The sequence below is a fragment of the Ovis canadensis genome, chromosome 22 (assembly GCF_042477335.2).
Source record: "Ovis canadensis isolate MfBH-ARS-UI-01 breed Bighorn chromosome 22, ARS-UI_OviCan_v2, whole genome shotgun sequence".
Classification (NCBI taxonomy): domain Eukaryota; kingdom Metazoa; phylum Chordata; class Mammalia; order Artiodactyla; family Bovidae; genus Ovis; species Ovis canadensis.
Window position 1 is genome coordinate 57142132 of NC_091266.1, and position 13097 is coordinate 57155228.

Below are 13097 nucleotides of genomic sequence, written 5' to 3' on the forward strand. Positions count from 1 at the left end.
CCTCACTCCTCTGGGCTCTGCCTTCCCCTGGCAGAGACTCTTAAGGAGCAGTTGGCAAAGCAGGAGTGGGGTTTTCAGAGTCTCCCAGCATCTGAATAGAGTGGATTTGGAGCTGAGAAACAAGAACTTAATAACTGGCCCAGCCGAGCAGAGTCTTGTGTCTGATCTCCATAGTGTGAGAACAGGTGATTTCTAAGTTCCATGAGACTCAACTTTTCACATCAAAGTTTCCAGGTGGCTTCAGAGATGGGGGGCTTCCCTGATAGCTCAGTTGGTAAAGAGTCCGCCTGCAATGCAGGAGACCCCAGTTCGATTCCTGGGTTGGGAAGATCCGCTGGAGAAGGGATAGGCTACCCACTCCAGTATTCTTGGGCTTCCCTGGTGGCTCAGCTGGTAAAGAATCTGCCGCAATGCAGGAGACCTGAGTTTGATCCCTGGGTTGGGAAGATTCCCCTGGAGACGGGAAAGGCTACCCACTCCAGTATTCTGGCCTGGAGAATTCCATGGACTGTATAGCCCATGGGTCACAAAGAGTCAGACGCGACTGAGCAACTTTGACTTTCAGAGATGGGAGAGAGAAGAAGACAAGAGGCTAAGGGAGGATATGAAGGAAGAGTTGTGATTTCACTCAAACCCCTGGAGCAGCCAGGTCCGCGGTGCTCAGGGAGGGCCTCTGCCAGGGCAGAAAGCAGGCAGTGCCTCTTAATATTAATAAATCCCCTTCCCAGGCTACGGGTGTTTGTTTGTAGTAAAACAGGAACATGATAACAGAGCTATAAGTAGCTCCGTGCTCAGCTGTGCAAGGTAGGGACTTAGTAGAACTGAATTCAGCCACTGGAGGAAGAGGCTGAGGCTGCTGCCTGCCTGAGTGAGGGTTGGGGCCATTTGTGGGAACAGCAGCTAGCTGAGGTCACTGGGTTTGCCAAGCAGCCAAAGGAGCTGCTGGGTCAGGTGAATCTGAGCTCACTGCCAGCGAGCGAGTGTTCCCTCCTAATCAGGGCCCCCCACATCCTGGGCTGACTCAGGACTTGAATGGCCAGAGGCCACTGTGCCCAGAGGACAGTGAGACACAGGAAAGATGGGTCTATCTGATCTTGCTAGGCTGGTCTGGAGACCACTCTGGAGCCTGCAGAGGCCTTGGCAGGGCAGCCTGCCTCTTGGAAGCAAACCTGGTCTGAGTCCAGTTCTGGTTCCAGCCCGGGTTTGCTGTGAGAGGACAGGCAGATCATTTTCACCCTCTTGGCCTCCATTTCCTCATCTGTGTTGGAGAAGGTGTCTCCAAGGTCAACAATCGAGACGATTCAATGCTGAAGAAGAATCAAAATGTATTAAGCCTGTAAAATACATACATTTCCCCCACACACAAAAAAGTTTTTAAAATAGAGAATTAAAAGCCCTGCACAGAAAACTCAAAGAGACTGATGAATCAACACATCCCAGTAGATCATTCACAGGACAGTGGGAGTTTGGCTGCAAAACCTCGCTGAGTCCAGGTGTTATCATCGATGAAACCAGGCCTGCATGATCTCAGCTTCGTTTCTCCAACTCCTTGCGCCTCCCACCCTGTACACAGCAGATAAAGTGGGGGGTCAGCCCAGACAGCACAATCTGGGTTCTGAGCCGAGTCCTCCACCCCCATCCTGCTCCGCACAGTTGAGCTGCCGTGCCGCTTCTCCTGGCTTCATCCCCTCCTCTGTCGGACTTGACTCCAAGTCCCATTTCCCCAGTGATGCTCTTGGCTCCTCTCAGCAATGCTTCTGGCTACCCACCCCCGCTAGGCTGCCCCAGCTATGATTGTTCATCACCAGACCAAACCTTACCTTCTACCCTCCTCCAGATTAGTGGGTGGAATTCATAAGCTGGGGCCTTCCCAAGAAGCTTCAGTGGACAACTCCATGCTCTGCTATGGAAATAAATGAGTGAGCAATAAAGGCAGTTAGTTACCTTTGGACTCTAGGTGACAGTCTTCCAGGGTGACCGCACTACATTGTTCATCGAATACTGGAGTTGGGACCAACCAGACTCCATCCTTCCTCTTACTCTCTCCTGAACTTCAACTGTTTATCCATACAAAAAAGAACATACCTGCCTCATATTAATAGTTTTGCAGTAAGTGCAGGGGAACATAAGCACCTCAGTGCTTAGCATGTAGAAAGAGCTCAGTATTTATTAAACAGATGAGTAACTGCATGAATGGACTGAAGACAGTCCTGGGGACAGTCCTGAGTTGGTGGTCCAGTGGCTGGGATTCTGCGTTTCCAATGCAGGGGTTTGATCCCTGGTCGGGAAACTAGATCCCTCATGCCACAACTAAGACCTGTCACAGCCAAATAAATGTCTTTTTAAAAAAGGGATAAAAGGCTGTCCTGGTTTATATTTGCAGCTGTGATGATATGACACCAATCCATACACCAGTTGAAAAGTAAAAATTCTTGCAAACAACTATCTTTTAAAACAAAGTTTATATTTGAATCTGCAAGAGACTAGGTGGGTAGAAGAAATGTTTGTGAATTCAGTCTTGCTTGTGGCGAGCTGCTTTGAATCAGATAGAAACCTAAACCGTGGATCATTTTTGAACAAGTGCAGCTTCATTCACCCAGGGACATAGAGTAACTCTAGTTAAATTACCATCGGGCACCTAGTGATGATCACATAGAGGGACAGAATTGGAATGACATGTCACTTGCCCAGTAAATATTTCAACGTCAATTGCTTTGTCAGTGTTAAACCATGTACTTCTCATTGGCCTATGTTATACATAGTCTTCATCAACATCTGTCTCTTAATGCACAAGTCAGTTTAGCTGACATACCAATTTCTAGTTAGTAACACCTTAATACGTGATTTTTCTGAAGGGATAAAAAAGAAGGCAGCATAAGCTCCAAAGAGACCCACTGCCAGTAATAGTATAATAGTCAACAATTTATCAAGTGTTTAATCTATTGCAAGAGCTTTATAGAACATATCTCACCACAGTCATGAGGGACGAATTGTTCTGATTCCCATTTTAGAGATGGCAAAGCTGAGCACAGAGAAGTTAAACAATTTGCCAGCATTTATACATCAGGTAGGTGGTGGAGTTGGTGTTCCCTGGGCAGTGCTCTGGCCCCAGGGGCTGGTTCATAATCACAACCTTATCCTGCCTCCAAAGGCAGGTTGTCCCAGAGACAGATGATGGAGCTCACATACGTGAGCCTTTCACCATCTGTGGCAGGAAGTGGAGACTGGTCAGTTGCTGAATGTCCAGCTTGGAAGAAAACAGCACAAAGAGAGGGAAGCTGATTAACTACAAACATGTATAGATTGTGATAAGACTGCTGTTGGGATCCCGTCAGAGTATTGCCTTGAGGAAAAGGGGTCATGGCAAGGAATGAAGGTACTCTGGATTCCATGTGCCCTGCCCCTGTGTCTGGGAAATCTATCTTTTTAAAAGAGGCCCAGCACTAGTTCCTGGGATAGAAGCTGAAAAGTCTGTCTACTCCTTCACGCTCTTCCCCAGTGGCAGTGACTCTGATGCCTGGTGGTGGTCAGGACAACAGCAGTGAGACAGCTGTCAACAACGATGCTTAATGTCTGGTAGCCGTGGTCCAGGGGCTCGTGGTGGTCACAGCAACAGATGAGGCTGCAGAGTTGACCGAGGGAGTGGTTCCTGGAGGGGCTTTGCCCTGCTGAAGTGTACACAGCTGAAAATTGAATACTGAACATCCCCCACCTTCACGGTCTTTATAGGACTCTGCCATTTGGGTTGGCCATCTTCTCTATGCCCTTCACCCCGCTCCTTGGGAGGGAGCCCCCATTCCCTCCTTCCCTTTGTCAGGGTTTTGCTATGTTTGCTCACCTGCTGAAGACTTGCTTGGGACCTTTCTTCATTCCCAATGGGCTCATCTAAGATATTTTGCTTAAAAAGTTCCTCTTCCCTAGAAGAATTCTCTGTTGATTTTTTGATGGGAGTGAGGGATGAGGGTAGGCCAATGTTCTTGTTTCTTATCCCTTGAATTCTCAATTTTATGGAACTCTAGTGTTGGTAACTTCACTTTCACTTTTCACTTTCATGCATTGGAGAAGGAAATGGCAACCCACTCCAGTGTTCTTGCCTGGAGAATCCCAGGGACGGGGGAGCCTGATGGGCTGCCTTCTATGGGGTCGCACAGAGTTGGACATGACTGAAGTGACTTAGCAGTAGCAGTAGCAGTATTAGTAAACCCAAAAGCAATCATTTGCAAAATTTTCCCCCAGTAGTAGATTAATTTTTTAAGCAATATCTTATGCAGAATCTCAAGATATGAAACACATTCACTTTTAAAAATTGAGGTGAAATTCACATGATACAAAATTAACCCTTTTATTTTACTATTATTAAAGTTGACTCACAATGTTGTGTTAATTTAAGGTGTACAGTGAAGTGAGTTACCCATTCTTTTTCAGATTCTGTTCCCATATAGGTTGTTAGAGAATACTGGGCAGAATTCCCTGTGTTATACAGTAGGTCCTTATTAGTTATCTATTTTGTATACAGTAGGGTATATACATTAATCCGCACAGCACAGGTGGGATCTTAGTTCCCCAGCCAGAGATAGAACCCTGCCCATCACCCCTGCAATGGAAGTGCAGCATCTTAAGCACTGGATCTCCATGGAAGTCCCTATCTCTGTTTTATAAAAAGTTTCTTAGTATCATTTTTATTAGATTCCACATATAAGTGATATCATATATTTGTTTCTGTCAGTCTGACTTCACTCAGTATGATAATCTCTAGGTCATCCATGTTGCTGCAAATGGATTAACCATTTTAAAGTGAGAAATTAAGTGGCATTTGATACACTCACAATGCTGGTATCTGCCTCTCTGGATTTTACCTATTCTGGACATTTCATGTCAAAAAAAATCACATAATATGTGACCTTTTGTGTCTGGCTGCTTTCATTTAACATAGTACTTTCAAGGTTCGTCCAAGTTACAGTATGTGTCAGAATTTCATTCTTTTTACTGTTGAATAATATTCCACTGTATGGATAGATCTCAACTCGCTCATCCATTGCCTGCTGAAACATACACTCTGTTTGAAGCAGAAGTGGGGCCCTGAGATCCCCCTCCACATCCAACTTTCCCCTCCAAGGAGATCCTGACACTCCTCTGAGCTTGTTGACACCTGGTCTCCAGGAAAACTTTGATGAAGCCTGACTTGTTTACCTGGAGGAGTCACACAGTGGGGACAGAAGTAAGGGTTTTCTGCAGAATGAATGCAAATCTGCCACTACAAAAAATATAGCATATTATATTTTAAAATTGGCTGCATTCATGCAAATAAGTGGCTGATTGTTAATCACTGGAATCCGGGGGAGGAAGGAAGCTGCCGGACACAAGGGTCTTCAGGGGCCAGCCCATCACCAGCCCCACCCGCAGGCTGCAGAGCCTCCTTCTTGGGCAGACAGGTCTGCCTACCCGCAGTCTGGGCTTTTTACAACTTCACTTGTTGAAACTCAAGCCACGCCTGGGTAAGTACATTCTGCACGCATCACACCATAAACAGGTGCCAGATTGCTGGCGTCATCCTGTTTCCACAAGTTTTCTTTCTTTCCACGTTATTTACGGTGGAATTTTCCCAGGTGCAAATGGGAAGCCCTTGGAGCATTTTCTAGAAGGAAAGGTTTGGCCCTCTCTCTAAACCGTAAGGGCGCGAGAGTGACTCATGGTGCCCCTGATCCTGGGGCAGGGCAGTCCTGCTCCACTAGGTGCGGCCAATCAGATCACAGGGGCCAGTGTTGGTATAGATAAGCCTTTGCTGAAAGGAGCCCAGCTTATGTACAAACGGGGAAAATCCTCCGCGTGAAAGGCCAGCCTCAATGGGCTGGGAAATGCTGATGTCTGTGTATTCACTGCGCGGCTCGCAGGCTCTGCCCAGGTATGGGGTGCAGCTGGTTTGTGTCAGCGTCGTGGGTGGAGACTGGGCTGCTTGCCCGACGGCTTTAGGTGGGTCAGCGCCTCTGCTTAGACTTCGCCTGCTTCTGAATGGAGGAAGAGAAAGTCCAGTTGCTGACACGCAGACTTTCCGTGGGCCTCGGCCTCCAAAGTCAACAGACTATCCCCGACCGTAAGTAGATGGCAGAGTGGTACTTTCCCCGCTGGTGTTGGGGAAGCCAAAGCGGGGCAGTTCTAGAGGTCACTGGGAGAGACTTCCAGACACAGTCAGGCTTCCCTCCAGGAGGTTTTGAAATTTACACTGAGCCAGAGGCCATTTTAAAAGCTAGTTTAAAAAATCTAGTTCAATAGATAAGTGATGAGAACCTACTGTATAGCACAGGGAACTCTACACAGTGCTCTGTGGTGACCTACATGGGAAAGAAATCTAAAAAAGAGGAGATAAATGAATATGTCCAGCTGATTCACTTTGCTGTAGGGTAGAAACTCACACAACATTGTAAAGCAATTGTACTCCAATAAAAATTTTAAAAACTGAAAACCTAATTTAGATGTTCCGATTCTTAAGAAAATTTATTGAATTTTATTTGGTGAATGAGTTTGAAAAATTAATGTCACATCGAATCATGTGTAATTCCAGCTGTGTGTGGTTCGGCCTGGCAGGTGCAAGGAAGTTATTTTAATGGAGAAGGGTGCAGTGATTTTAACATTCATCATTGTTTCCTAGCGAGGCATCATTTTGAAATGAATGGAAAAGATAAACTGAAGTGATTGATTTTAAATAAATGAACATTTTACATTCTATAAGTGCTTCATATGCTTCCTTTTTTTGGTCCATCTTATAAACAGCAAAAGGCGAAAAAGGATTGAGCAATTGCAACTTTTTGATTAAAGAGTTAGGAGGGAGAGGGTGGATCATTACAGAGATGCCACTCATAATTTTCTCTGTTTGGGGCATTTTATTTATTTAATTTATTGAAAACTTTTTATGTTGGAGTATAGCCAGTTAACAATGTTGTGATAGTTTCAGGTGGACCGTGAAGGGACTCAGCCATGCATATACATGTATCCATTCTCTTGAGAGCTTTCTAACTGGACTTGTTCAAAAATTTATATTTTATTTTCCTGGGACTGTTAATGGCACATAGTATGTGGTAGCTACTCACTCAATGTTGGTTGAATGCCTAAGCAAATCGACGGACACATTTTATTTTGAGTACGTCCATCGTTGAGCCATCCTGCCGTGGGAGAAATCTTGAATCAGAAGGAAGGAGGCTGGGGTCTGTTTCCAGCTTTGGCTTCTCCAGCTGGGTCTTCGGCAAATGCCTGGCCTTCTCTGCAGCCTGTTTTGCCACTGGATTAAATTGGTGATCTCTAAGGCTCTAGCTCAAATAGTCTGTAGTTTATTTATTTATTTAAGTATAGTCAATTTAATACAATGATATGGTGGGGCTTCCCCGGGTGGTCCAGTGATTTGAGACTCGGTGTCCCAATGTTTGATCACTGGTTGGGGAAGTAGGTTCCTGTGTGTCACATGGTGCAGTCAAAAGTAAAAACAAATTAAAAAAAAAAGACACTTATTTTATTAAAAAAATACAATGTTGTGTTAGTTAGTGCTGCATAGCCAAGTGATTCAGATACACACACACACATATATGTTGTTGTTTAGTCGCTAAATTGTGTCTAACTCTTTTGCACCCCATGGACTGTAGCCTGCTATGCTCTTCTGTCCATGGGATTTCCAAGGTAAGAATACTGGGAATGGGTTGCCATTTTCTTCTCCAGGGGATCTTCCCAACCCAGAGATCGAACCCACATCACCTGCATTGGCAGGCAGATTTTTTTTTACCACTGAGGCACCAGGGAAGCCAATACATACATGTACACATTCTTTTTTAGAGTATCATTTTACAGTATGGTTTATCATAGGATATTGAATGTAGGTCTCTGTGCTATATAGTAGGACCTTGTGTTTATCTGTTCCATATATAAAAGCTTACCTAGTAGCCATATTGCTGCAAATGGCATTATTTTATTCTTTTTTTATGACTGAGTAGTATTCCATTGTGTATAAAGTACCACATCTCCTTTATCCATTCATCTGTCAAGGGACACTGAGGTTGCCTTCATGGCTTGGCTATTGTGAACAGTGCTGCTGTGAACATAGGGGCACATGTATTGAAAAGTCTGTAATTTTTATAGCGTTCTGTAACTTGGTTTCTCCACCTGGGAAAGAGAACAAATAGTCCCACTCCCGCTTCTGTTATGGGGTCTCGGAGCTGGAACTCTGTTGGGTGATGTCAGCAGACATCCTGGGTTTCTCCGTGGGCTGTGTGGGAAGCACCTTCATCACCACGATGATTAATAAGCAGTGTCATCAAGGGAGCCCGATGCAGTGACTCTGGGTGTCCGGGCAGCAAGCCGCCTTTCATGATCATTTATTCACTGTCTGGCTACAACAGCCCATTTTCCTCAGCAAGAAAACCATGCTGCCTTCAGAGAAATATGTGCAGAAGTGAAACTGATTTGCTGAAACAAGTGTTTAGAGTAAAAAAATATCAAAACCACATGTTCCCGAGGCGCAGTGGATTTCACGCCTGCTAATGTTAGGCACCCAGCTCTGCTGTCCCCGACGGTGAGACCCCAGCCGCGCTCTGGATTTCCAAACCGAACACAATTGGAAACAGAAAACACTCTGACAGCGGCGTGCCTCATGCTCTCCTTGGCACACCAGCCCCGTTTGTCACTCCATTTGTATATATCCGTATATGTGTACCTTGGCGTTAAGTCAGAGACTCAGTAACAAACTTGTCTTTCAGAAGTGTCTGCCAACCGCGGATAGGAGTTAAACACCAGCCTGTACTGGGAAAGACGGCTGGGTGGCACTTTGCAAAGGAAAGCCCTTCAAATGCAGTTTTCCATGATGTGACTCTAGAGATAAACACTCGCCATCATCTGGTTTTTAAGTTCCGGGAGATGAGTAGGCAGAAAAAGCCCCAGACCTCCTTCAGTTTTACAGATGTGCATACCCTTTCGTTTCTTCCAGTCGGCACTAATCAAATCCGGAGGGACGCTGAGCACCCTGAGTCGTCATGGGCAACGAGAACAGCTCCTCAGGCAACCAGGTGGGTGTCACCGGGTTTCCCCTTGACCTGCGCGGGGCTCTTGAGTGACACTGACTAGACGTTTCCAGCATCTCCTCTCTGTCCGTCTCCTCTCCTCTCTGTATTCGTGTAGGTGTTTCTCATTCCATTTTCAGAAGTTTCATATTAAGTGTATGTTAGTCACTCAGTCAGCTCAGTCACCTCTGAGTCTTTGCAACCCCATGGACTGTAGTCCCCCCAGGCTCCTCTGTCCATTGGATTCTCCAGGCGAGCATACTGCAGTGGGTTGCCATTTCCTTCTCCAGGGGATCTTCCCAACCCAAGTGTCGAACCTGGGTCTCCCGTACTTCGGGCAGATTCTTTACCATCTGAGCTACCAGGGAAGCCCTTTGTAGTAAGTCTAGCCTTGATTTTATAAGTTATATTAAAAACTAGTCTTACTTCTTATTCTATGCTTTTAAAATTGACATAGGCGAGTTTGGCACATTTCCACCCCCCGCCCCGGATTTTGCCCCTCCCCCATCCACTAACCTACATGGATATATCATAGGTTAAAATAAAATCATTTCCACACTCCCCTACCACAGCCTCCCCAGCCCCCTGCCGCAAAAAAAAAAAAAAAAAAAAAAAGAATTTAAGGTCTGGAAAAAGTTTTAAAATGTATCAATGTTGAGCAGATTAAACGTGAACCATCATTTCCATGTTAGGTAAGTTTTTCAAAACTGAGGAATCGACTTTGCTTAATTGTGCGTAATATTGGGATATTAAAATAAATACAGATTTTATCTTAAGTTTGAGAGTTGTAATTCAATGCCCTGGTGAACAAAATTAGGGAAACACTTTCCCATTGATCTGACACAATGGAAATCTTGGATTAATAGTACAGAGTTTTTTGGATGAGAAAATTGGACCTAAAAGCCACCCTTGGGCAATTCCTTTTCCCTTAGCTTTTTTTCTTCCCTATCTTTTCTCAAGCAGGAAAACAGGAATAATCAAAAGAAAAGGTAGGGAGTTTCCTGTTGACCTAGTGGTTAGGATTCTGGGCTTTCACTGCTGTAGCCTGGGTTCAGTCCTTGGTCTGGGAACTGAGATCCTGCTTAAAGGATCTGCTTAAAGTGCACAGTGCAGCTAAAAAAAAAAAGTAAAAAGATAATATTTACTTACTTACTTGGCTGTGCCAGGTCCCAGTTGTGTCGCACAGGATCTTTAGTTGTGACATGCCAACTCTTAGTTGGGCATGTTAACTCCTAGTGGGATCTAGTTCCTGGAACAGAAATCGAACCCGGACCCCTGAGCTGGGAGCACAAAGTCTCAGGCACTGGATCACCCGGGAAGTCCCTAAAAAAAGAGATGAAAAGGTGGCCAACTTGAGTCTTTAGGGGCAGAGAAGAAACAGTGATGGTGTTAAATGGCTGGAGGGGGGCAATGGGGAGAGGTGGGGACTGTAGCAAACAGGGGCTTCTGTTCCATTGTCTAAAAGAGAGCGCTGCCATCAACTCCAGCAGAGGTTGCCAAGTGGGAATGTGGGCCCAGTGTTACAAGACCTTCCTGTGCCTTCAAGAGAAGGCAGAAACCTGTGTTTTTCTCTAAAAATCTTGCAGTTTTTAAAATTAAACTTTTTGTTGTTGAGAGAGTGGTGAATTGACATGGTGTTGGAAGATATAATACAAAGAGGTACTTCCCTGGTGGTCCCGTGGTTAAGACTCCGCCTTCCAGTGCAGGGGGTACAGGTTTGATCCTTGGTTGGGAAGCCAAGATCCCACATGCCTGGGGACCAAAAAACCAAAACAGAAAGCAGAAACAACATTGTGACAAATTCAATAACGACTTTAAAAGAAGAGTTCCACATTAAAAAATCTTTAAAAAAATTTTTTTTAAAAAGAAATAATACAGAGAGATCCCAGATACCCCTTTACCTAGTTTACCCCAAGGACAATATTTTACAAAACTAGAGTACAAACTCACAAGCCAGATACTGACATTGCCACCATCTAGATACAACATTGCCACCATCTAGATACAGAATATTTCCAGAGGCAGAATTTCTTTTGTTGCCCTTAGAGCCACACCCACCTCCCCTGGGGCCCTTTTCCTAACCTCTGGCAATTTCTAATTTGTTCTCTATCTCTATAGAGATGAGCTAGAGAATGTTATACCAGGTTACATAAGAGGAACCACACAGTAGGTGACCTTCTGGAACTGGCTTTTTTCACTCAGCATGATTTCCTGGAGATTCATCCAGATTGTTGTGTACATCAGTAGTCCATTCATTTTTATTGCTGGGTAGCATTCCCTGCTACTGTTCGTTGAACCGTCATTTAGTGAAGGACATCTGGGCTGTTTCCAGTTTGGAGCTACTACAAAGAAAGCTGTTATGGACATTTGTAGACAGGTTTTTTTTTTTTGGTGAAGGTAAGTTTTCATTTCTCGGACATAAAGCCCAAGAGTACAGCTGCTTGGTCATGTGGTAATTGCATGCGTAGTTTTATAAGGAACCACCAAACCATCTGCTAGAATCCCTGAATCATTTTACCTTCCCACCAGCAGTGTCTGTGTGAGCCAGTTTCTCTGCATTCTGGCCGTCAACTGGTACTGTCACTGTTTGGTGTTGACGTTCTGATGTGTCTATTGTGATATCTCATTATGCTTTTAATTTGCATGTCCCTGATGACGGATGATGTTGAACATCTTTTACGTGCTTATTACCATCGGTTTATTCACTTTGGTGAAATATCTGTGTCTTTTGCCCATTTCCTCCCTGGATTTTTCTTACTGTGGAGTTTTGAGAATTTTTATAATGTCTAGATACTGATCCTTTTTCAAATTGTGGTTTGCAGATATTTTCTCCTATTGGTAGCTTTTCTTTTCATCCTCTTACCAAATTCTCTTACAGAGAAGCTTCTAAGAAGTACAATAGATGAGTTTTTTCTTTTATAGTTAGCACTTTTGGTATCTTCCCTAAGCTGAGAAGAATTTCTACTTGAATATAGACAGAGTTAAAGTAGCTTGTATTTTCTCTCCATTACCTATACTAAATCTCACTGTGCAGAATTGAAGACTGGTTTATTTATAATAGATACATAGAAATGGAACTGGTGGAGCAAATGAAGGGTATTTTTGAAAGGTTCTAGCTATATATTAATAGCTATATCTGGAGCTGTATCTCTATACAAAGTGCCTTCTAGAAAGGTGATGACAATTTATATGTCTCTCAACAGGATATGAAGGCCCATCTCACTGTATTCCTGCAAGCAGTGACTATTTTAGTGTCTTAGATTGTTATTGATTAGGGGTAAAAATGCTCAGAGGTTTGAAGACTCTTCACCCACACTCCTCATCTCTTGCCAGCTCCCAACCCCAGGCTCCCTCCCCACAGCCCACCTTCCTGGAGCAGACGGGAGATGTTTTTCTGGCACCACAATTTTTTACATTTCCAACCTCAGCCAAGCGTGACCCAATGGAGCATCATGGGTTGCCTTTAGGACTTCAGGATCAGAACAAGGCTTGCCTTCCTGGGAGAAACAAATGGAAATTAAGCACAAGTACATTTGGCTTCAGAGCTCAGGGTCCCCCATGGGGCAGAAGCTCCAGTCCCGTCTTTCCACCATCTCCTGGATGCCTCTGTGTGGATGACTCCTCGGCTTCCTTTCCTGATCCTCCCCTCTGCATTCTCTCTCTTGGGTACCATGACCTATCCTACCTTCAAGACAGAAACGTGGGAGTCACCGTTAACTCCACCTGTTCCCGTTCTCTGCCTTTAATACATCACCCTAAGATTGATTGATTGATTAGTGAACTGGTTGTTTAGTTTTCCAAATTTCTGTTTAATCAGGACTGTTTTGGGTTGTGAGAGACAGAAGCCCACCTCCAACAGCCACATGCAGAGAAGGGGCTCATCTGTCCTAAAGAACCGAGAAGTCCCCAGAGAGGGTCTCGCTGCAGTAGTCACGGGGCTTCAAAAGATGTCGCGGGTGATCTCCCCTCTCTGGATTTTGCTCTGCTTTCCTCTCTGACACCCTAGTCCTCAGGGAGGTGCCTCCAGCCCTATAGGCCGCTCCACGCTTCTTCCAGCTA

The 13097-nt window shown here is 44.7% G+C and overlaps 1 protein-coding gene across 14 annotated transcripts in view; it reads left to right on the forward strand.

Moving 5' to 3' along the window:
- The window catches only part of TACC2 (transforming acidic coiled-coil containing protein 2), a 230714-nt gene that overhangs the window by 17940 nt on the left and 199677 nt on the right, over window positions 1–13097 (forward strand). For 11 of the 14 annotated variants that reach the window (XM_069566725.1, XM_069566735.1, XM_069566728.1 and 8 more), the window contains exon 2: window positions 8966–9044. In XM_069566725.1, the coding sequence (XP_069422826.1) occupies window positions 9012–9044 (33 nt within the window). In that variant the 5' untranslated portion in view covers window positions 8966–9011. Of the gene's footprint in view, window positions 1–5781; window positions 6092–8965; window positions 9045–13097 lie in introns of those variants that run through there. The other 3 variants (XM_069566726.1, XM_069566730.1, XM_069566732.1) reach the window with 1 other exon arrangement.